The sequence below is a fragment of the Orcinus orca genome, chromosome 20, assembly GCF_937001465.1.
Source record: "Orcinus orca chromosome 20, mOrcOrc1.1, whole genome shotgun sequence".
Classification (NCBI taxonomy): Eukaryota; Metazoa; Chordata; class Mammalia; order Artiodactyla; family Delphinidae; genus Orcinus; species Orcinus orca.
Window position 1 is genome coordinate 2,044,969 of NC_064578.1, and position 20,970 is coordinate 2,065,938.

At 48.8% G+C, this 20,970-nt stretch overlaps 2 protein-coding genes across 2 annotated transcripts in view; one reads left to right on the top strand and one right to left on the bottom strand.

The window, feature by feature from the left end:
- Nucleotides 1-4,840, bottom strand: part of JPH3 (junctophilin 3) — a 174,168-nt gene extending 169,328 nt beyond the window's left edge. The window contains exon 1 of the mRNA XM_049704046.1: nt 4,707-4,840. The gene's annotated coding sequence lies outside the window, so the exon portion shown is untranslated. The remainder of the gene's footprint in view (nt 1-4,706) is intronic.
- Nucleotides 4,408-20,970, top strand: part of ZCCHC14 (zinc finger CCHC-type containing 14) — a 58,416-nt gene continuing 41,853 nt past the window's right edge. Inside the window, exon 1 of the mRNA XM_004280072.4 lies at nt 4,408-5,039. Within this exon, the coding sequence (XP_004280120.4) occupies nt 4,476-5,039 (564 nt within the window). The 5' untranslated portion in view covers nt 4,408-4,475. The remainder of the gene's footprint in view (nt 5,040-20,970) is intronic.

Sequence of the window (20,970 nt, forward strand, 5' to 3'; positions counted from 1 at the left end):
GTGGCATGCCACAGATACCTTTGGAATCTCCAGTTTGCAGAAACAGAGAATAATGACTTGTCACTTTTGTGCTTTCCTCCCTGAGGGACAGAGTCCTGGCAGTTGACTTAGGTCAGGATCTGGTTCCAACGTATCTGAACCGCGTGCCCCCAGGCCCACAACTGACTGCTCTGCATCTGTAAAATGGGAACAACGACAGCACTATCAGGATTCCTCACACCGGCTCGTGGCCATCACTGCCTCATGGCCATCACTGAGGCTATCGGGAGCCGAGGCACCGAGCAAGGATCCCGCAGTAGGATTTAGGGAGGCACTGCTTAAGTCCTGCACATTAGGGGTCCCTTTCCTTTCTCAATCACAGGAAGGCAGGGCCTAGGACAAACAAAAGCATCTAAGTGGAGACCACACACATCCTGGCCATACATCTCAGGGAAAAATAAGTGGTGGGTCCAGGCACGGAGCCTATGTTTTTAAGGCACCCTCATCTTAATCAGAGTCTCAATCTTAATTCTGTTTTCATTTGCCTAACCACAACCTGGCCTCCAGGCTCTTCCTCTCTGGCCGGGATTCTAAGTGAGAGGAGAAGCAAGGCCATGGGGTGGGGGAGATGGAGAGCCGTACTCCAGCTGGCTGACCTCTTGTCTCAGCCTGGTCCCTGCCTACTGAAGTAATTCAACAGTGTCACTGATTCAGATGCAAGAAGTCATCCCTCGCACATCACAGCTTCATTGCAAAATCATTTGGGGAATTTTGGGTGAACCCCAAATCTTTCTCTTTCTCAAAGATAATATTAATTTCTGCTCCACCCCAGCTCTATGGAAAATGCAGACACATTGTCCTACTGTAGACCGAGAGCTCTCCTAGACTGCACTGTCATCCCCGGGCCCTGTGTCAGGCACAGGTATGTGGCAGGTATGGCCTGAAGGAGTGAGTGAGCCTGCTGTCCTGCTCAGCGTTGTGTGGGGAATCTCTCCCTGCTGAACACACAGCCCCACCTCCCTGTTACCTGCAGCCCCCTTTCTCTCACATGGAGGGATGCCCCTTCAATCTCCTCCCATGGGTCCCCAGCCTCTCTACTTTGTAGCAGCTGGAGAAACACTCAAGTCCCAGTGGAAGCCAGGGGTCACCTGCTGCAGAGCAAGGGAAAGTGAGAAGCTCCAAATAGCCCAGGGCTGGAGGCTGTTTCAGGGAAGGATCCCCGGGTGGCTGGGAGAGCAAGGAGAGCAGAGAAAACAGAGAAAACTGCAGCCTCAGGGCCGGCTGGGAGTCAGTGCCCACCAGCTCCGCTCCCAAGAGGCCCCTGGGGAAGGGAACAGTGTGCGGAAGGGAAAGCTCCCTTGTGGACTGGTGGCCCAGCTGCTTCACAGCAGGGACTCCAGGCCGTCAGTTCCTTAGAGTCGGAGGGCCTGGGTCTCATTTCTCCTTGGAAGCCCCAAACCCTTAGTGGGGTCTGGTCCAGCAGGGCAGGGATTTAGTATCTGTTGAATTAAATTGAGCTAGACTGAAGTTGAGGGGGAAACAACACTGTATGAGTTTCCTGGGGCTGCTGTGACAAACAGCCACAAACTTGCTGGCTTAACACAACAGAAATGTATTCTTTTACAGTTCTGGAGGCCAGAAGCTCAAAGTCAACGTGTCTGCTGGGCCATGCTCCCTCTGAAGGCTCCAGGGAGGGTCCTTCCTGCCTCTTCCGGCTCCTGGTGTCTCCAGGTGTCCCTTGGCTCCAAAGCTCTGCCTCTGTCTTTGCATGGCTTTTTCTTCCCGAGTCTCTGGGTTTTTTCTGTCTCTTACAAGGACACTCTCCTTTAGGGCCCACTCTAGTCCATGATCTCATCTTGATTCTCATCTGAATTATAATTACAAAGACCCTATTTCCAAATAAAGTCACAGTCTGAGGTTCTGGGTGAACAAGACCTTTTGGGGGACACCCTTCACCCCAGTGCATACATTAAATAGCAAATAGCACAGGCAGAAGTGGCAAGAAGGCGGCTGGGAGCTGGGAGACCTTGATCCAGTTACTTGTGGCTCAGTTGTCCCAGCTGTCAAGGGCTCCCATTAGCATCTCTGACCTCCACTGCCAGCTGGGAGGCGGGGCTCCCGGCTGCTTTTTACAAATGAGGAAACTGAGGCTCAGAGGGGTTGAATGTACGGCCAAGGTCACACAGCCTGCTAGAGCTGGGAGTAGAATCCAGGTCGACTGGCACTGGAGCTTAGGGATTTCACAGCCATGAAGGGCTGGGTTTGAGGAAAACCCCAGCACGGATAAGGTCCCAAGATCTTTCCATTCCAAGGAACTTAATTTATCAAAAGAAAGCAACGGTGAACTGTTTTGGTTTTCATGTTCCTTCACTTCCTCATGTCGTAGATTTTGGAATGCGGCTACTTCCCTGGAATCACTTGAGAAGGTGAGGTCGAAGAGAACAAGGATTAAATTATTCGCAGAAATTAGTCTGTACTGGAGAAGTAAGGTGCGGAGACCCAGCTGGACCCAGCCTTGCCCCTGTTGCCTATGAGGACCTAATACACTTGGGAAGCTACACTGACCTTCACCTGGATGCCTGCTCCTTCCCACGATGGCCAAGAACACCAGGTGGTTCAGGGAAGATTTGTCCCAGGAGTGGAGGGGGTGGGGGATTGGGAAGCAAATCTTCTCCCCCCACCCCAAGTATGGCTCTGCAATGTCTGTTCAACTTTGAAGTCCAGAGGTTGCAGAACGTCTTGTTAGGAAGTTTCTAGTACCTTGGACCATGTCCTGAAGAAATGCATTCATTTATTCAATCAATCTCTATTGTGTACTGCCCAGGACCAGGTTGTCAGCTCCAAAGGCGGGAGGGCAGGCTTTGTTCGCAAGGGGCCCCCCAGGGCTCAGAACCTGGCGTCCACCAGGCCCCCGTCGAGCTGCTGAACAAATGCAGGAACAGGCCCCGACCTAGACCACAGGACGTCAGAAGAAAGGTTCTACTGAACGGGCAGGGAAGAATGAATTTCTTGCTCCCGGGCCTCGGTTTCCTTATCTGGAAATGGCGGACCGCTGCCTGCAGCTGTAGGGTTATAGGTGGCTGGGCCACCAGCTTCTCCCCCGCCTGTCCCCAACCCAGAATCCGTGCCAATGCAAATGCTCCCTGACCCTGGCCGGTGTGCTTGCATCCTCTCGGTTCCCAGAGCTGAGGAAGTAACCCGCTGAAAGGAGGCCGACTTAATGGCTCAATTTGGATGAGGTTTTCGTACATAGCTTGTTCCCGTCACATCTCAAGGCAGGCCAGCCGCCTCAGAGGTGAGGGCGCCGGGCCTCTGTGAGCTCACGACCTTCTCACGGGCCCCGGGTGCGGTTGTCATCACCCTCATTTTCGGGGGAGGCGCCCAGGACTCAGAGAGGCCAAGCGACTCGCCCAAGGTCACACAGCTTCGCAGAGACAGAGGGGGGATGGGGACGCGGGTCTCTGGAGCCCCGCTCCAGCGGCTTTTCGAAGACACTCGCTGCCTTCCTACTGTGACGCTCAGGAATAAAACGGGAAGCCCGGACTCCCGCTTCCACCTAAAACAATGCTCCACGCAGATCTGTGTGAACAAAAGCAACCAGAAATCCGCCTCGGGTTTTCGGCCCGCCCGGCCCGCCGGCCAATTGACTCCGCCGGCCGCCGCGGGGCGGGCCGGGGCGGTTCCAACGTGATCGACAGCCCCACGGAGGCGTGGCCGGGTCAGGGGCGAATCGGATTGGGGACCCGGAACAATCATGGGTAGAGAAGGCGCAGCCCGAGCCAATCAGCTCGGGGGGCGGGCCCGGCCGCCTGGCTGTCGTGAGAGGCGGCCTCCCCGCCCACTTGCGCCTTGTCCCGGCGCCCGTCAGCTGCGAACGCGGCGCTCGGCCCGGATCCGTCCGCGGCGCTGGGAGCAAAGGCGCGAGGCCGTGGCAAGTGCCGGCGCAGATCCCTCCGCCGCCCGCTCCCGAGCCCGCTCCGAGCGCCGCTCCCGAGCCGCCGCGGCCTCCGTCCCGGGTAACGGCCGTCGGCCCAGCGCGGCGGCGCGGCGGCATGGCCCGGGCGGCTCCGTCGGGGGGCGGCCCGCAGTGACAGACCCTGCGGCGCGGGGGGAGATGGGGGCGGCCGCCTCCCGGGCGACGACGACGACGACGAGGAGCAGCCGCCGCCGCCGCCGCGCACCGGCCGCCGCCGGGGACGGGCGCGGGCCAGGAGCCCGCCCGTGAGCGGGGGGCCCGAGGCCGATCGCCGCCCCCGGCCGCCCCGGCCGCCCCGGGCCCCCCCGGCGCCCCGCGCGCGCCCGCCCGCCGGCCCCTGGCGGGGGTCTCGCCCGCGCCGCGCGCCCCCGGCCCCGGCGCGGCCCTCGGCGCCCGGCCGCCCTCGCCCTCGCCCGGCCCCGGCCGCGCCCCCGGCCGCGCCCGCCCGCGCCCCCGGCCCCGGCCCCGGCCCCGGGCGGCGGCCCCCGGCCCCGCGTGGCGGCGCGGCGCGGGCGGCAGCATGGTGGAGAAGCGCTGCCCGTTGCAGAGGGACGGCGTGTACCGCTGGTTCTCGGAGCTGCCGTCGCCGCAGCGCGTAGAGTTCCTCTGCGGCCTGCTGGACCTGTGCATCCCGCTCGAGCTGCGCTTCCTCGGCTCGTGCCTCGAGGACCTGGCCCGCAAGGACTACCACTCGCTGCGCGACTCGGAGATCAAGGCCAACAACCCGGCCGACCTGGGCAGCCTCACCAACCTGACAGACGAGGTGGTGCGCAGCAAACTGCTCGTGTCGCTGGCGCTGCTGGGCTCGGAGCAGCGCGAGGCGGCGGGCGTGCTCTACCGCACGCTCACGCACATCGACTCCATCATCCACAACTACGGGCTGCAGCTCAACGAGGGCCGCACAGGCGATGAGTTCCTGCTGCTCTTCACCATGGCCTCCAACCACCCGGCCTTCAGCTTCCACCAGAAGCAGGTGCTGCGCCAGGAGCTCACGCAGATCCAGAGCAGCCTGAGCGGCGGCGGCGGCGGCGGCGGGGGCCCCGGGGGCAAGAGCGCGCTGCCCACATGCCCGGCCTGCCACAAGGTGCGTGCCCGCGCCCCAAGCCCCCGCCTGAACCCCAAACCTCACACCTCGCTCCCCAAGCCCCCACTGGCACCCCACATCACCGCAAACCCCTACCCGCACCCCAGGCTTCCGCCCCACCGTCTCCTCGCCACCCCAAGCTTCCACTACGCACTTCACTCCGTGTCCCACGTCTCCCTCCTGCACTTCAGACCCCACCCTCACCTCAATCCCCTATTCCCTCCTTGCACTCCAAACCCGCACCCCTAGACCCCGCCCGGCACCCCACGCCCCCTGGGGCCCGTCGCACCCGCCTTGCTCGGGGCCCGGGGGAGGGGGCTCCGGGACTGGGGAAGGGCGCACCGGGCAGAGTTCGCGGCCCGCCGGGCCTTCGGTACACGTCTTCCGCGGGAAGCTGGAAGCGCGATAAGGCCTTTGTCCCCTTCATCGGGCTCTTGGGCGACAGATAACTGTTACACATTGTGTCCTCTTGGTTTCTCCAAATCTGGTGTTTATTATCAGAAAAGGAAGCCGCTAGTGAGGTGGAGATTAGAAGGCGCTGTAACGATAGGAGACGTTCGCGGGGTGCTGTGCTGGGGCTCCCACGGCCTAGGTGTCCATTTCCCGGGAGTGGTGGGGTCGGCGTCGCCCCGAGGAGGTTAGGGTCGGCGTGGGCCGCAGGCCGCCATGGGCCGCAGGCCGCCGTGTGCACGTGTGTCAGTGTGTGCGTGTACGTGAGTACACGTCTGCTTGAGTTTATGTGCATTGTGTGTATACGTGAGTGTGTGCTCACGTATATATGTGTATAGAGTGTATATGTGTATTTCTGAATGTGTACGTGTGTCTGTATTTATATTGTGTGTAAGAACAGGGCTGTTGTAACAGACGGAAAAGCAGGTTTGGAGCCTTCAACGCATGTGAAACAGTTATTTCTCCGTGACCCGCCTTCCTTTTTAGAAACAAATCCTAGGCTGATTGAGAGTCCAACTAGGATGAGTTAAAAGATCTCCTGTCTCCAAATTAAACAGGAAGGGCAGAGTGGTCATTCAGTTAGAAATGTGAACTTTTGTCTAGATGTTTAAAAATTATGTAAACACAAAGCATTTGGGGCTCCAGTGTCTTTTTAACAGCCCCCTGGGACCCTGTGCCAGAATTGTGCTCCAAGCAAAAGGATTTATCTTTGACCACGTGTGTTGTGTGATTTAGGATTAAAACTGACTTTCTTTGGTAGTAAAAGATTGCAGTCATACCAGTAGTCTAAGTGCTTTTTGATAGTGTCTGTGCTGTCTGAAACTAAAGCTTTGTTTCTCTGGTTTGCTAGTGGTGGTTTTTAAGCTCTTTCAACTGTGGATTGTGGCTTTTAATGATTTCCTTTGAGACGGGGTTGTGATACCTACATTGGTTGGTTTTTTTTTTTTTAGCTGCATTGGGTCTCCATTGCTGCGCGAGGGCTTTCTCTAGTTTCCGCAATCAGGGGCTACTCTTACTTGTGGTGCGTGGGCTTCTCATTGCGGTGTCTTGTTGTGGAGCACAGGCTCTAGGCGCTCAGGCTTCAGGAGTTGTGGCACGCAGGCTCAGTAGTTGTGGCTCGCAGGCTTTAGACTGCAGGCTCAGTAGTTGTGTTGCACGGGCTTAGTTGCTCCGTGGCATTTGGGATCTTCCCGGACCAGGGCTCGAGCCCGTGTCCCCTGCATTGGCAGGCAGATTCTTAAACACTGTGCCACCAGGAAAGCCCCCCTACATTGGTTTTTAACGTGTCGTATCTTTTTTGAGATATGAACCACCTCTGAGACTTTGGTTTCCTGTTTTAAGCGTGTGTTCAAATCCCATCCTAAAAATGTTTTTCCAGCTATGACAAAGGGAAAGCAGGGCCCTATAAGATGTCGTTGTCCACAGGGCACTCAGTAGGCTCTGGGGTGCTGGTGTTCATGGGGTTTCAGTCCCTGGTGGCCGGTTTCATGAGGTCTCAGTCCTCTGTTCGTGTTGGTAAACACTGGTAGTGTCGTACTCCCCTCTTGAAGCGGATTCCTGTGTGTGTACGGATGAATCACTTTATAAAAGCAGAAGGTGCCGATTATTCTGGCGGGGCAGCGAGCTAAAGCTAGAACCAAAATACCTTTTTTAAGAGAGACTTTTTGTCAAGCCAGAAACCCCTTTGATGAGATGCAGGGGCTGGGAATTGACCAGCTGTGTGACCTTGGCCAGAATCCTCTCTCCTCCTGGTTTTCCCTTTTGGGGTGGAAGGCAGGTTACCTGTCTCATGGGCTCGTTTGGAGGGTTCCATGAGGTCCCATGTGAAGCGCCCAGGAGATGTTCTATGAGTGCTGTCTTGGCCCTGTCCTCTCTGGCTTTCCATAGAGGAGTGCTAACTTTGTTTTTGGCTGCAATGCTGGGCTTGTAGGATCTTAGTTCCCCGACCAGGGATGGAACCCCGGCCCCTGACAGTGAGAACGCCAAGTCCTAACCACAGGACCGCCAGAGAATTCCCTAGGAGTACTAACTTAAGCAAGGCACGTTGTCAGGGAGTGACATATTTATGTTTTGGAGTTTTGGTGTTTTCTAAGTTGATTTTTGAATGCGTAGTTACTTGGAGCTGGCTTTTTTTTTTGTTGTTCTGTTCATCTGTGGGAAATTGGAGAATTTTGCCTGACATTTAATAATGAGGTTATAATGAGGAACCTTGGGGCCATTGCTTCCATGTTTCAGAAACAATCATGGTGTCTAGTTTTTTTTTTAATAAATTTATTTATTTTATTTTATTATTTACTTTTGGCCGCATTGGGTCTTTGTTGCTGCGCGCGGGCTTTCTCTAGTTGCAGCGAGCAGGGGCTACTCTTCGTTGTGGTGCACAGGCTTCTCATTGCGGTGCCTTCTCATTGCGGAGCACGGGCTCTAGGCACGTGGGCTTCAGTAGTTGTGGCACACAGGCTCAGTAGTTGTGGCTCGCGGGCTCTAGAGCACAGGCTCAGTAGTTGTGGCACATGGGCTTAGTTGCTCCACGGTATGTGGGATCTTCCTGGACCAGGACTTGAACCCATGTCTCCTGCATTGGCAGGTGGATTCTTAACCATTGCGCCACCAGGGAAGCCCATGGTGTCTAGTTTTACCTGGTACATCCCCTGTGTCACTGCTGAACTTAACTTCACTCATATTCATTTAACTTTCTGTTCCTTTGCTGCTTTCAAATTTATGCCTGACACTGATGCACAAGTCCTGTGAAATCTAACAAGTAAGCCTTTTGCCTTGTTAGTATCCCTAAATCTAATATTTAGTGCAGTCCTGAAAAAGCAGCCCCTTAAAGCTGTGTTTGCATTTCTTTTGTAAGACGTTGTGTTTTGTTTTGAACTCTTTGAGCTTAGAGACTTTGTGTTTATCTTTTAGAGATAAAGATGTTGATTGTTTTTTATTCTTTATCCTATTTAAAGGGACATACTTCTTGTAATTAAATTTTCTGATATAGTATTTGCAGTTCCTTCTCCAAAGTCTCACTGGGTTATTTTAAAATTCTTCTTGCTCCAAGGACTTGTAGAAGAAGTTTAAAAGTGTGAAGAATGTAAAATAGACCTTTTTACTTTCAGAAAGGAAGGTGTTCATAGGCTGGAGGGCGAGTGGGTGGCCTCACTGCGCTCGTAGCTGGGTGCTGCAGGTGTGCAGTGCGAAAAACGGTCTTTCCCTTTTATTTAATTATAAAGCCATAGTTTTGGGAAAAGTTTAAATTTATCCTTTACCATCTTTTCTATGTATAAGTGACAAAGTGCTGTGGCATATGCTTATTTATTTATTGAGACTTAATTCGTATATCATGAAATTCACTCCTCTGAAGTGTATAATTCAGTGGTTTCTAGTATATTCACAGAGCTGTGCAGCCATCACCACTGTCAGATTCCAGAACATTTTCATCACCCCTAAGAGAAACCTGTACCTATTTGCAGTCACTTCCATTCACCCTCCCCCACCGGTGGCAACCACTAATCCACTTTCTGTCTGTGGATTTGCCTGTTGTGGGCATTTCATGGAAATGGGATCACACACTAGGTGGCTTTTTGCGGTTGGCTGCTTTCACTTAGCTTCCTGTTCTCAAGGTTCACTCATGTTCTGTGTAGCCTGTGTCAGCACTTCACTCCTTTCAGGTTGAATAATTTCTGTTGTGTGGCTCTACCCCGTTTTGTCTGTCCATCCATCAGTTGATGGGTTTGTGAGTTGTCTCCGGTGCTTGCTTCTAGACTTTTTCATTCACGGCTAGTAGGCTCGTGTCTTAATCCCTTCCACCTAACACTTGCTCAGTCGTCTCCGGAGCGTCGCCCACACACGGCCGTCCGGAGGGACCTGGCTCTCACGTTAAGAGTCCACCCGGCGGATTGCTGGGCGTCGGCGCGGCGCCCGGCAGGTCTGTCCCTGGCCTCCCAGAGGAACTGCAGTGAGAGGTGGCGGAGGCCACTCTGCTCTCAGGACTGATGGTCAGCTCCGTGGTCACGCTGTGAGCCCCTCCTGCCCTCCCGTTCCGGAATCCTCGTGATCAGGATCCTCACGGACCTATTTCCAGAGGGCGTCGAAACTGTGTCTAAAGTGCTTAGTGCAGGAGTGTGGTGGGTGGTGGCCCTTCTCTGGGTGTGTGTCCTCCTCTGGGGGCTGAGTGCCCGAGAAACTTGGGGTCCACGCAGATACGGTGAACTAACCTGCTAATAATCTCTTGCCCAAGGCAGGCGAGAGCTTGCTTTGTCTCATTGCTTTTCGTAAGCTGTTGGAAATCGTTGCAGTTCAGAGGTGAGACACCTGGTGGTTTGTCACGTGCTGTAGAAATGGCTTCCTCTGGTTTCTCCTTTAACCCTAAACCCTGGACTGTTGGAGCTGAAAGTAGTCTGAAACCACAAGAAGGGACTTTGCCTGGAGCTGCTGTTGTTCCCACTCAGGTTAAAGGAAGAGCTGTGCCTGGAAGGCCAGTGCGGCTCCCTGTTCACACTTGCTCCAGGCAGCTGAGGTCCAAGGTCACCAGTCTCCACGCAAGTCTGGCTTCCTTCATCACACTGCAGGAGAGGGCGTCCTGAGAGGGATTGGAGTGGTTTTTTTTTGGCCAGCTTTTATAGGTCCCAAAGAGTGTCCTCTTTTTGTAGTGAAGTACATGATAAGGAATTGAGACATCCTGGGGTACAGTTTTAATTGCTTTTCTGCTGCTGGTGTGTTCATTGAAAATGAAGACCCCTCACCTGTCCTTGGAGTCGCAGTCCTGCTGTTTTTCTCCTGTATAATGGCTCAGATTGTGTGGCACTTTAATGACTGTCTTTTGCCCTCAGGTTAATTTAAGGCTGTTTACTTTGACACGAGCTAGTTAGCATTTGCTTTATTTAACTCAGCAAACATTTTTGAGTTCCTGTTCCACCTGTGTTCTGGAGTATAGTTGTAGAAGCTGGAAGTGTCATGTCATATTAGGGTGTGATGAGCGATGGGGTAGCATTACTGATACAAGTTAGAACGTAATTGCAGATGAACATCAACATTAGCCTCGTTTCTGCAGTTTTTGAAGTTCATTGTTCACTTAGTCTTTATTGTACCCATCTTTCTTCTCAGTCCTGTATACTTTATTTACCTTCCTTTTGGATTGAGGACATTTTGGATTAGTATACGTATTTTCCCAACAAATTCACTTCCGAGTTTTACAACTTGAAAGGAAGCTAGGAGAAGGGACCCGAGCTGGTACATCCTTTCTGTTTGCTAAATCGTTGACTGCTGACCTCCTTAGAGGCTGTTAGTAAATCAGAGGAAAAATTTTATCACATCTAGGAAAAACAGTCTCTACTTCAGTATTCTTTTTATTTTTTCCTGCCTTAGATGGAGTGGATTTTAGAAAAAAAGATCCTTTGGGTATCTTTTTTTTTTTTGAGAACCCTCCTCAGAACACTACTTGTCTCATTAGTTTGAGTAGGAACTGTTGCCCCAAGTTCACTAACTGGTTTACAGATTATTGAAGGGTTTCTGATGTTTGACTTTACCCTTGACATATACAGTTTAGAAATCAGTTTCAACCAGGCAGCTTTTCTCCAGTCTCTGTAGCGGTTTTGTGGGAGCCTCCCTATTTATAATAGCCACTCTATTTTATAGCTGCCCTGTGAGACCTAACATATTATAGCAGCGTTTCCTGTCAAAAGCGAAAAGCAATTATCAAGAACTAATAAAATATTTGGTTAATTCTTAAGCAGTCTGTTTTGTTTTGGGTCAGAAGGCCTGACGTTATTTAGAGTGAAGAGAAGACAAAGGCAAGACCCACTATCTTTCAAGTAACTGCTCATTTCACATAATCTCTTTGGCACAGTATATGGCCAGGACCTCAGAGGCAGGGCCAGTGGACGCGCCTCTGGGGGTTGGAGCTTCGGGTGGACGTTTTGGGGCAGAGGTTGCCTTTCTGTCCCAGGCAGTCCCTCTGTCTCTGTTCTGGTCACATCTGCCTGTTTCCTCAGGGACATCGTTAGGTCACGTGCTGCGCTTTGCTATTTCCTGACCTCCCCACCTCCCCACAGCAACCTTTGACCTCCACTGTTTTCCCACTTGTAGCATCAGCCCTTTCGTGGAAACAGCGAGACCCTTCCTTCCATGTGTCCCCTCCGTCATCCGCTCACTTCTTGGTTCCTTTGTGACCAAGTCCTGCCCCAGAGCAGTCAGCAGGCCTGCGCTCCAGGGAGAGCCCATTTTTAACAGTTTGGTGTGAATCCTTCTGATGTTCTAATGCCTATATAAATGTATACTTATGTATTCTTTGAAAACATCATATATACATAATTAAATACAAGTAGGATCTCCCATACATGCTATTCTGCCCGTGTGTGCGTGCCCGCGCGCGCGCGCGCGCGCACACACACACACACACACACACACACACACACACACACACACACACACACACACACACACACACACAACCCCAGTGGTAGAGAATACAGCCAGCCTCCTGGAACCTGGCTTCTGCCCCCAGCCTCTTCAACTAGAACAGTTTTTATTAAAGGGAACCCAATAAATCTTTTAAATTAAAAATATTTTAATAGATAATGAGAAGTAAAAAGAAAATTGAAAAGCTACAGAAGAATATTCAATGAAACATCCCCTTCTTGCCCCTCCCCCATCCCCCATGCAATCAGGGGAGGACACACAGGACGTTTCAAGGTTCCTTTCCTTTACCTGGTTGTTGATACCTTTTATATCACATTAAAAAAACAAGTTTTTTGTTTTTTGTTTTTTTTTTACCCAGGAACCCATGCAGTTCCGTTCCCCTCTTTATTCCTTGTAGAACCTTCTAGAAAGACTCTCTGTGTTTACAAATAGGTAACTGGTGTCTTGCTGCACACACAGGTCTGTCCCTTGTTTGCTTCTCTCGGCGACTTTCTTGATGAGCACTCTCATGTCAGTCCACAGAGCTGCTTCATTCTATTTCGTGGCTGCCCTGTGTGTCTCTACTGATGAGCACTGTTCCCATCTTACTGTTACAGACAATGTGTGTCACTTCCATATCATGTACACGTCACCTGCATATGGCCTTTCACATGTTGGTAAGTGTGTCTCCAGAGCAGAAGCCTGGACGTGGCGTTGGTGGCAGGTCACATGGTCTGCGCTTATGTAGTTATTTGGGGTGTCGCCGAGCTGCACCTTGTGGAACCTCCACAGCGTGTGTGAGCACCTGTCTGCGTCCCTCCCCTCCTGCGAGGCGTCAGCGCACCGCTGGCTGCTGCCGGACACTTAGGCGAGGAATGCTGCTCAGTGCAGGGACATGTTTGCAGGTGATCCATTTTATTTATCTTTGTTGAGCTCTCCGTATCCTTTGCCCCTTTCTGTTGGGTTGTTGATCTTTTCTTTATTGTTTTTTAGGAGCTCTTTAAGTTTCAAGGAAATTGTCCTTTTGTCTTTAGTGGAAGTTGTAGGTATTTGTTTTCCAGGTTTGGGTTTTTTCCAAAAGACTTTACTATGCAGTTCTTGTTGTTTGTTTGTTTGTTTGTTTTTAATGTCATTCTTACCAGTCTCGTTTGGCTTCTGGGTGTTGTGTCCCAATTAGAAATGCAGTGTACATAATGTGTCGTGCCTAGTACTAGACATATGCATAGATTGTGCTCATACACACATCATGCATTATACATGATAACCGTTCCCGGTGGTGTCTCCTTACGAAACTCGTGTGGTTTCTCATTTTACATTTAACAGATCCATCTGGAGTTTATTTGGTGTAAGGTACAAAGCTGGGTCTATATTTTCCAGATGACCACCTAGTTGTCCCAGTGCCATGTGTTGAATGATGCATCCTTTCCCTCTCAGAGTTGAAGTGCTGTCTCTTACGGTACGGCGTGTTTCCCAAGTATGTTTCGGTTTACTTCTAGACTCTCTATTGGGTCTCTCTGATGTCTCTATCTTGATGACCTCTTATTTGCCAGATTCGTTGGCTACTTTTCAGCCCTTATCCTTCTCATCTCTCATTTGTTCTGTGGGTTCCCTGCGCAGTGAAATTCCCCAGGGGATGGTGTTATTTATTTTATTTTTTTTTTAAACAAATGGGGCTGCTGAGATGCTGGGTTAAAGGGTCTGGGCGGGGCCTAGTCACCCGCTGCCTGGGAGCCGGGCCCCCTCCCTTACTTCTCTGGCACCGCCGACTTCCTCCTGCTTCTATGAGCGTTTGTTTTCCGTTTCTCTCCTGCCCTTTTGATGATGGTATTCCTCAGGCTTCTCTCTTCCTTTCTCTTCTCTTGTTACTTTATAATTCATGACATATTCAGCTGTGATTTTGCCACTCTCTCTGGTTACCCCCAAATCTCTAACTAACTGGGACTGGGCTGCAGCTGGGTGTCCCAGGGAGCTCAGTGTGTCCAGAGGCAGGGTCCTCTCTTCCCATCCTTTACTGCTGCGCCCTTGTTCTGATCCCCAGCCAGGCGCCCACGCCTGCTTTCTCATTTTCAACCAGCTTGTTCTCGGGTCCCAAGCATCTCCACAGACTTACTGTTCTCCATCGGCCCTGCCGCAGCCCAGGTCAGCGTTGGTTCTGTCCGTCTGTCTGTCCCTTGCTCTCTCCCCACCTCACCTCTCCCTAACACACTTGGCATGATGGTTACATCTGTGGGACACTCCTTAGTAGGTGGATTTGGGGTGGTTTATCAGGGATTCAGGGTACAGATTAAAGCCATCTTCTGGGGACAAGCACAGCCCTAGCCCCACGCAGCCCCGCCTCATCCCAAGTCAAGAAGCAGACAGGAATGTGAGTGAGTGACGTCCTCTTTGTAGAATTAACTGATGCCATTGTTTTAAGTCTACAAGAGGCAACTTTATAACTTCTCTTTTTTGTTTGTTGATTAAATTTAAAACAGAAATTTCGGTACCTTAACTCCTTTTAGAAATAACGGTGACATGTTCGGGTGCCGACCTTAACCTGGTTGTAGTCTAGTACCACACCTACTTGTCTCCCTGGCCTGGGTCTGTGTACTGTAGCACCCCGTAGTCCGCCTGGGCCCCTCTGAGCCTCTAACGGCAGTTCGCAGGGTGGCACAGGAACGGTCCTGGTAAGATGCCTGTAGGAGGGTTGTTCTCTGGCACGTAGCTCTCAGCATGGTGTGCTGCGTCCTTTGTGATCTGCCCCTTGCCTGGCTATATTCAGCTTTTATATTGCTCCTGTTCACTGTGTTGCCTCGTTGCCCTGAGCCTTTGCAGATGCTGTTCTCTCAGATGGGACACCTGCTGCCTGGGGCACCCAAGCCCACACTTCCTGGTGCACAGTATTAAATAAGCCTTCTTCTGGCTCCTGCTGGCCTAGCCCTTACCCTACTATGGTAGGGTTCTTTAAGTTTTCATCACCAAACTTTGCCTTATTGGAGGGCAGAGACTGTGTCTCTGTCTTTCAGTCCCAGAGGCCAGCGGTCCCTGCCACCTAGTAGGAGCTGTGTCCTGAGAGTCTGTGAAAACCCAGTGGAAGGGACTTGTTGGTGTTTATGAAAGGCCCCCCCAGTGAAAACCTTTTCTTCCTTAGTGCTTTTCTTCTCTATGGCCCTATTAGTAATATCTGTTACCATCTCACTCTCCGTAGCCTTTATCCAATGGCTGTTTCTCTTACGCATTACACAGCCGTAGATTCTAGTGAAATTTTAACATCTGTATCCTACTTGGTTTTTTTTCAAAAGCCAGCATGCAAAAGCTTCTGTTGGGAGAAACTCTCTGAGTGGGATGGTTTGGCTTTATATTACGCTGTGACAAAACTAAGTTTATGGACAAGTACACCCAGAGCTGGGGAGGAGGTGAGAGCTGGGGACAGGGCGTGTGGTCGTCCGGTGCTCTGGTGGGCTGGCCACTTGTGGAGCCGTGCATGTGGATCAAGTCGTCTGGGAGAGGTGGCTTAGAGCTTGTATCTCTAAACATAAGGCTCTTTCGCTGTTTTCCTTTAGTGTTTGCAGAATTGTAAATCATGGTAAGCCTAGATGTTTTTTAATGTGCTATAGAACGGCAGTAAACCGAGCGACTGTTATCATCCCAGTTGCTAGTTTATATGTCTTTTATACTTTAAACATTGACATCAGATTCATCATAAGAAGGGAGCATTACAGCATCATTTCCTAGTTATTTGGGACTTTACATAAGAACTTCAGTAGAATTACTAGAAAGAAATTGTATCCTCAATTTTCTTACTGATTCACAGTGAATCTAATTAAAACATGTATATGTAGGAACCACTTCTAGAAATATTATAGTCTAGGCTAGAAAAAATAACTGAAAAAGGAGGAGAGTTAATTTGTGGGGAAGAGAAACAGTCCCTTCTCCCATCACATTTGGGCATTTTAATAAAAATTAAAAGCTTGGGAATAATGGTAACAACCTAGCTATAATAAAGTCAATTAAATTAATGACATACTTTGAACGTACTGGGTGTTGAGGTTGTGTGGGAAGCGCTGGGTGGTGCGTGTACTCCACCTGGACGCAATTAAGTATTAAAATACTCTCCGGAACTCCGCTCTTCCCTGTGGGAGGATGATCCTCCTGTCGCCAGCTTCCTGACAGAGTATGTTTCTGGTACAGGTACTTTGCAGGCTGGGATTTTTCTGAAAACAGTTATTTTGTGTGGGTTTTTTCCTGTACTTTAAAGACTGGGTGTGAAGCTCGTGAACCAGTGTGCTGTTCATATTCGTGTTGGGGAGGCTGATTTACCAATCACAATGACTCTCTTTCTTTCAGAATTGTTAGGAAAGAGATGAGTAGAGGACAGGTAGCACGCACACAAGAGGGGTACGTGCCCTGTGCGGGGCACTCTGCGGGCTGCTTCTCATGTGTGTGCGCGGTCTTCCCAGTGAGCCTGTGAGGGAGGTTCCATCCCATCCCGTCCTGTCCCCATTCTGGCAGCAAGGAGACAGACACAGGGCTTAAGGATGCGTAACTTCAGAGGTGACATGAGTAAGGGGCTGTGTGTATTATGTGACACCAAAATTGTGTTAAAAGTGGTGGGGTTTTTTACTTCATCATTAAAAGTGAGAGGAAAACCCTGAAGAATATGAAATGAGAAGACAAAGGAGGCTAAGCTCTGTGGCTCGTGGATTAGGAAGTGGGAGGCATTGGCAGTTATGTGAGCTGCGGGCGCCCAGCCACCTCTGGGCGGCTCTGATTGCTCCTCGGAACCTTTTGTCATAGTGATGTGGTTCTTCTCCCAGCCACCCCACCCCTACTCATTCATTTTTATTCTTTCAGTAGCCTTTCGTTGATATCCTCAGTATTACAGCTCAGTGTATGTATAGTTTAGTTTAAAGGTAAAACTTACATTCTGTGACTTGCACACTTTTTTTTTTCTGTTTTAACCTTTTTTTTTTTTTTTTCCGGTACATGTGTCTTTCACTGTTGTGGCCTCTCCCACTGCAGAGCACAGGCTCCGGACACGCAGGCTCAGCGGCCGTGGCTCACGGGCCCAGCCGCTCCACGGCATGTGGGATCCTCCCGGACCGGGGCACGAACCCGTGTCCCCTGCATCGGCAGGCGGACTCTCAACCACTGCGCCACCAGGGAAGCCCTAACCATTTTTTAATTTAATTTAACTGATTTATTTTTTATCATCTTTACTGGAGTATAGTTGCTTTACAATGCTGTGTTAGTTTCTGCTGTATAACAAAGTGGATCAGCTACACGTATACATATATCCTCATATCCCCACCCTCTTGCGTCTCCCTCCCACCCTCCCTATTCCACCCCTCTAGGTAGTCACAAAGCACTGAGCTGATCTCCCTGTGCTATGCGGCTGCTTCCCACTAGCTAGGTATTTTATATTTGCTAACCATTTTTTAAAATTAGAGTATAGTTAATGGACAATGTTTTGTTAGTTTCAGGTGTACAGCATAGCGATTCACTTATACATACATATATTCTTTTTCAGATTCTTTTCCATTATAGATTATTACAAGATACTGAATATAGTTCCCTGTGCTATACAGTAGGCCCTTGTTTACCTATTTTATATATAGTAGTGTGTGTATGTTAATCCCAACCTCCTAGTTTATCTATACCGTCCCCCTGTCCCCCCGCCCCACTATCCCCTTTGGTAATCATAAGTCTATTTCTGTTTTGTAAGTAAGTTCATTTGTACCATTTTTTAGATTCCACATATAAGTGATATCATATGATGTTTGTCTTTCTTTGTCTGACTTCACTTAAGATGATAATCTCTAGGTCCGCCATGTTGCTGCACGTGGCATTATTTCATTCTTTTTTATGGCTGAATAATATTCCATTGTGTGTGTATACCATATCTTCTTTACCCATTCATCTGTTGATGGACATTCCATGTCTTGGGTATTGTAAATGTGCTGCTATGAACATTGTGGTGCATGTATCTTTTTGAATTAGAGTTTTCATCTTTTCTGGATATATGCCCAGGAGTGGGATTGCTGGATCATATGATAGCTCTGTTTTTAGTTTTTAAGGAACCTCCATACTGTTCTGCATAGTGGCTGCACCAATTTACATTCCCACCAACAGTGTAGGAGGGTTCCCTTTTCTCCACACCCTCTCCAGCATTTGGTGTTTGTAGACTTTTTGATGATGACCATTCTGACGGGTGTGAGATGATACCTCATTGTAGTTTTGTTTTGCATTTCTCTAATAATTAGTGATGTGGAGCATCTTTTCATGTGTCCGTTGGCCATCTGTTTATCTTCTTTGGAGAAATGCTTATTCAGGTTTTCTGCCCATTTTTTAAAAAAATAAATTTATTTATTTTTGGCTGTGTTGGGTCTTCGTTGCTTTATGCGGGCTTTCTCTGAGTTGTGGCGAGCAGGGGCTACTCTTCGCTGCGGTGTGCGGGCTTCTCATTGCAGTGGCTTTCTTGTTGCGGAGTGCGGGCTCTTAGGTGCACGGGCTTCAGTAGTTGTGGCGCACAGGCTTAGTTGCACGGCAGCATGTGGGATCTTCCCAGACCAGGGCTCGAACCTGTGTCCCCTGCATTAGCGGGTGGATTCTTAACCACTGCGCCATCAGGGGAGTCCTTCTGCCCATTTTTTTGATTCGGTCGTTTGCTTTTTGGATATTAAGCCACATGAGCTGTTTGTATATTTTGGAAATTCATCCCTTATTGGTCGCACTGTTTGCAAATATTTTCTTCCATTCCATAGGTTGTCTTTTCGTTTTGTTTATGGTTTTCTGTGCTGTGTAAAAAGCTTTTAAGTTTAATTAGATCCCATTTGTTTATTTTTGTTTTTATTTCCATTATTCTAGGAGACAGATCAAAAGAATACTGCTATGATTTACGTCAAAGAGTGTTTTGCCTATGTTTTCCTCTAGGAGTTTTATAGTATCTGGTCTTACATTTAGGTCTTTAATCCATTTTGAGTTTATTTTTGTATATGGTGTTAGAGAATGTTCTAATTTCATTCTTTTACATGTAGTTGTCCAGTTTTCCCAGCACCACTTATTTAAGAGACTGTCTTTTCTCCATTGTATATTCTTGCCTCCTGACTGTAAGTGTGTGAGTTTATTTCTGGGCCTTTTGTTCTGTTCCATTGATCTATATTTCTATTTTTGTGCTAATACCATTACTGTTTTGATTACTGTAGTTTTGTAGTATACTCTGAAGTCAGGGAGCGTGATTCCTCCAGCTGCATTCTTCTTTCTCAAGGTTGTTTTGGCTATTGAGGGTCTTTTTTGCTTCCATACAAATTAAAAAGTGTTTTGTTCTATTTCTGTGAAAAATGCCATTGATAATTTGATAGGGATTGCATTGATTCTGTAGATTGCCTTGGGTAGTGTGGTCATTTTAACAATGTTAATCCTTCCAATCTGAGAACATGGTATATGTTTCCACCTGTTTGTGTCGACTTCAGTTTCTTTCATCTTGTAATTTTCAGAGTACAGGTCTTTTGCCTCCTTTGGTAGGTTTATTACTAGGTATTTTATTCTTTGTGATGAGATGGTAAATGGGATTGTTTCCTTAATTTCTCTCTCTGATATTTCATTGTTAGTGTATAGAAATGCAACAGATTTCTGTGCATTAATTTTGTATCCAGCAACTCTACCAAATTCATTCATAAGCTCTAGCAGTTTCCTGGTGGCATCTTTAGGATTTTCTATGTATAGTATCCTGTCATCTGCAAAGAGTGACAGTTTTACTTCTTTTCCAATTTGGATTCCTTTTATTTCTTTTTTGTCTCTGATTGCCATGGCTAGGACTTCCAAAACTACACTAAATAAAAGTGGTGAGAGTGGGCATCCTTGTCTTACTCCTGATCTTAGAGGAAACACTTTCAGCTTTTCACTGTTGAGAATGATGTTGGCTGTGGGTTTGTCATCTATGGTCTTTATTATGTTGAGGTATATTCCTTCTTTGCCCACTTTCTGAAGAGTTTTTATCATAAATGGATGTTGAATTTTATCAAAAACTTTTTCTTCATCTATTGAGATGATAATATGGTTTTTATTCTTCAATTTGTTAAGGTGGTATATCACAAAATGCACACATTTTAAATGTATCATGTGAGTGAGTGAGTGTTTTTCACCACTTGAGTTTTGGTAAATGAATGAACCCCTACCAAGATACAGAACATTACTATCACCCCAGAAAATGTCCTCATTCTTTTTTGGGTCAGTTCCCACCTTTACTGCCACCAAACCCTGCTATCTCCTACCTCCTGCCTTTTTTCTTGTTTTTCTCTTCTATTTTTCCCCCACCATTGATTAGTTCCATCTTCTCTGGAGCTTCATTTAAGGGGACTCATAGACTCCATTTGAGCTATGGGCTTGCTTCGTTGCACGATTTTTAGTGGCTGGTCCGGGGGTTCCTGAAGTTTCACAGTCTGCCTTCCTGGAGTTCATGTGGAGAGCGAGAATCTTGCAGTTGTATTGTACCCATAAGGTTTCTCTGTCCTTCATGCTGTGGTTAAATATGTATTGCTTCTATATAGGCTGTTTAGTCCTACAATATATTTTTTGCTTTAATAGGAATATATATTTTTTAAGTTAAGATAAAATATAGTCTTTTACGTTTACCCACGTATTTGCCATTTCTTACAGAAGAACCGGTTTGTTACCATATCCCTTCAGTCTGGAAATCTTTTCTTCAGCATGTTTTGGAGTGCGGGGCTGATGGCAAGAAATTCTCTTTTCTTTTATCCAAAAATGCTTTGTTTTGCCCTGTATTGTTAAAGGGTGTTTTCACTGGATGTAGGATTCTTTGTTGACTGCTCTTTTTCTTCTAGCTTTTAAAAGAGTTGAGACATGTCTCCTGGCCATCATTCGGTTTATGGTTCTGTACCCAAAGTGCTCTTTTCCTCTGGCTGGTCTCAAGATCACCTCTGGCTTTGGTATTGGAGCAGCTTGACCGTGTTGTTTTCTTGAATTTATCTCGTTTGCTCTTCTTTGAACTTCCTGGATCTGTAAATTTATGTCTTTTACTAAATTGGGGAGATTTTCAGCCATAATTTTTCCACGGTTTTTCCTGTCTCCATCTCTCTTTCCTTCTGGGACTCTA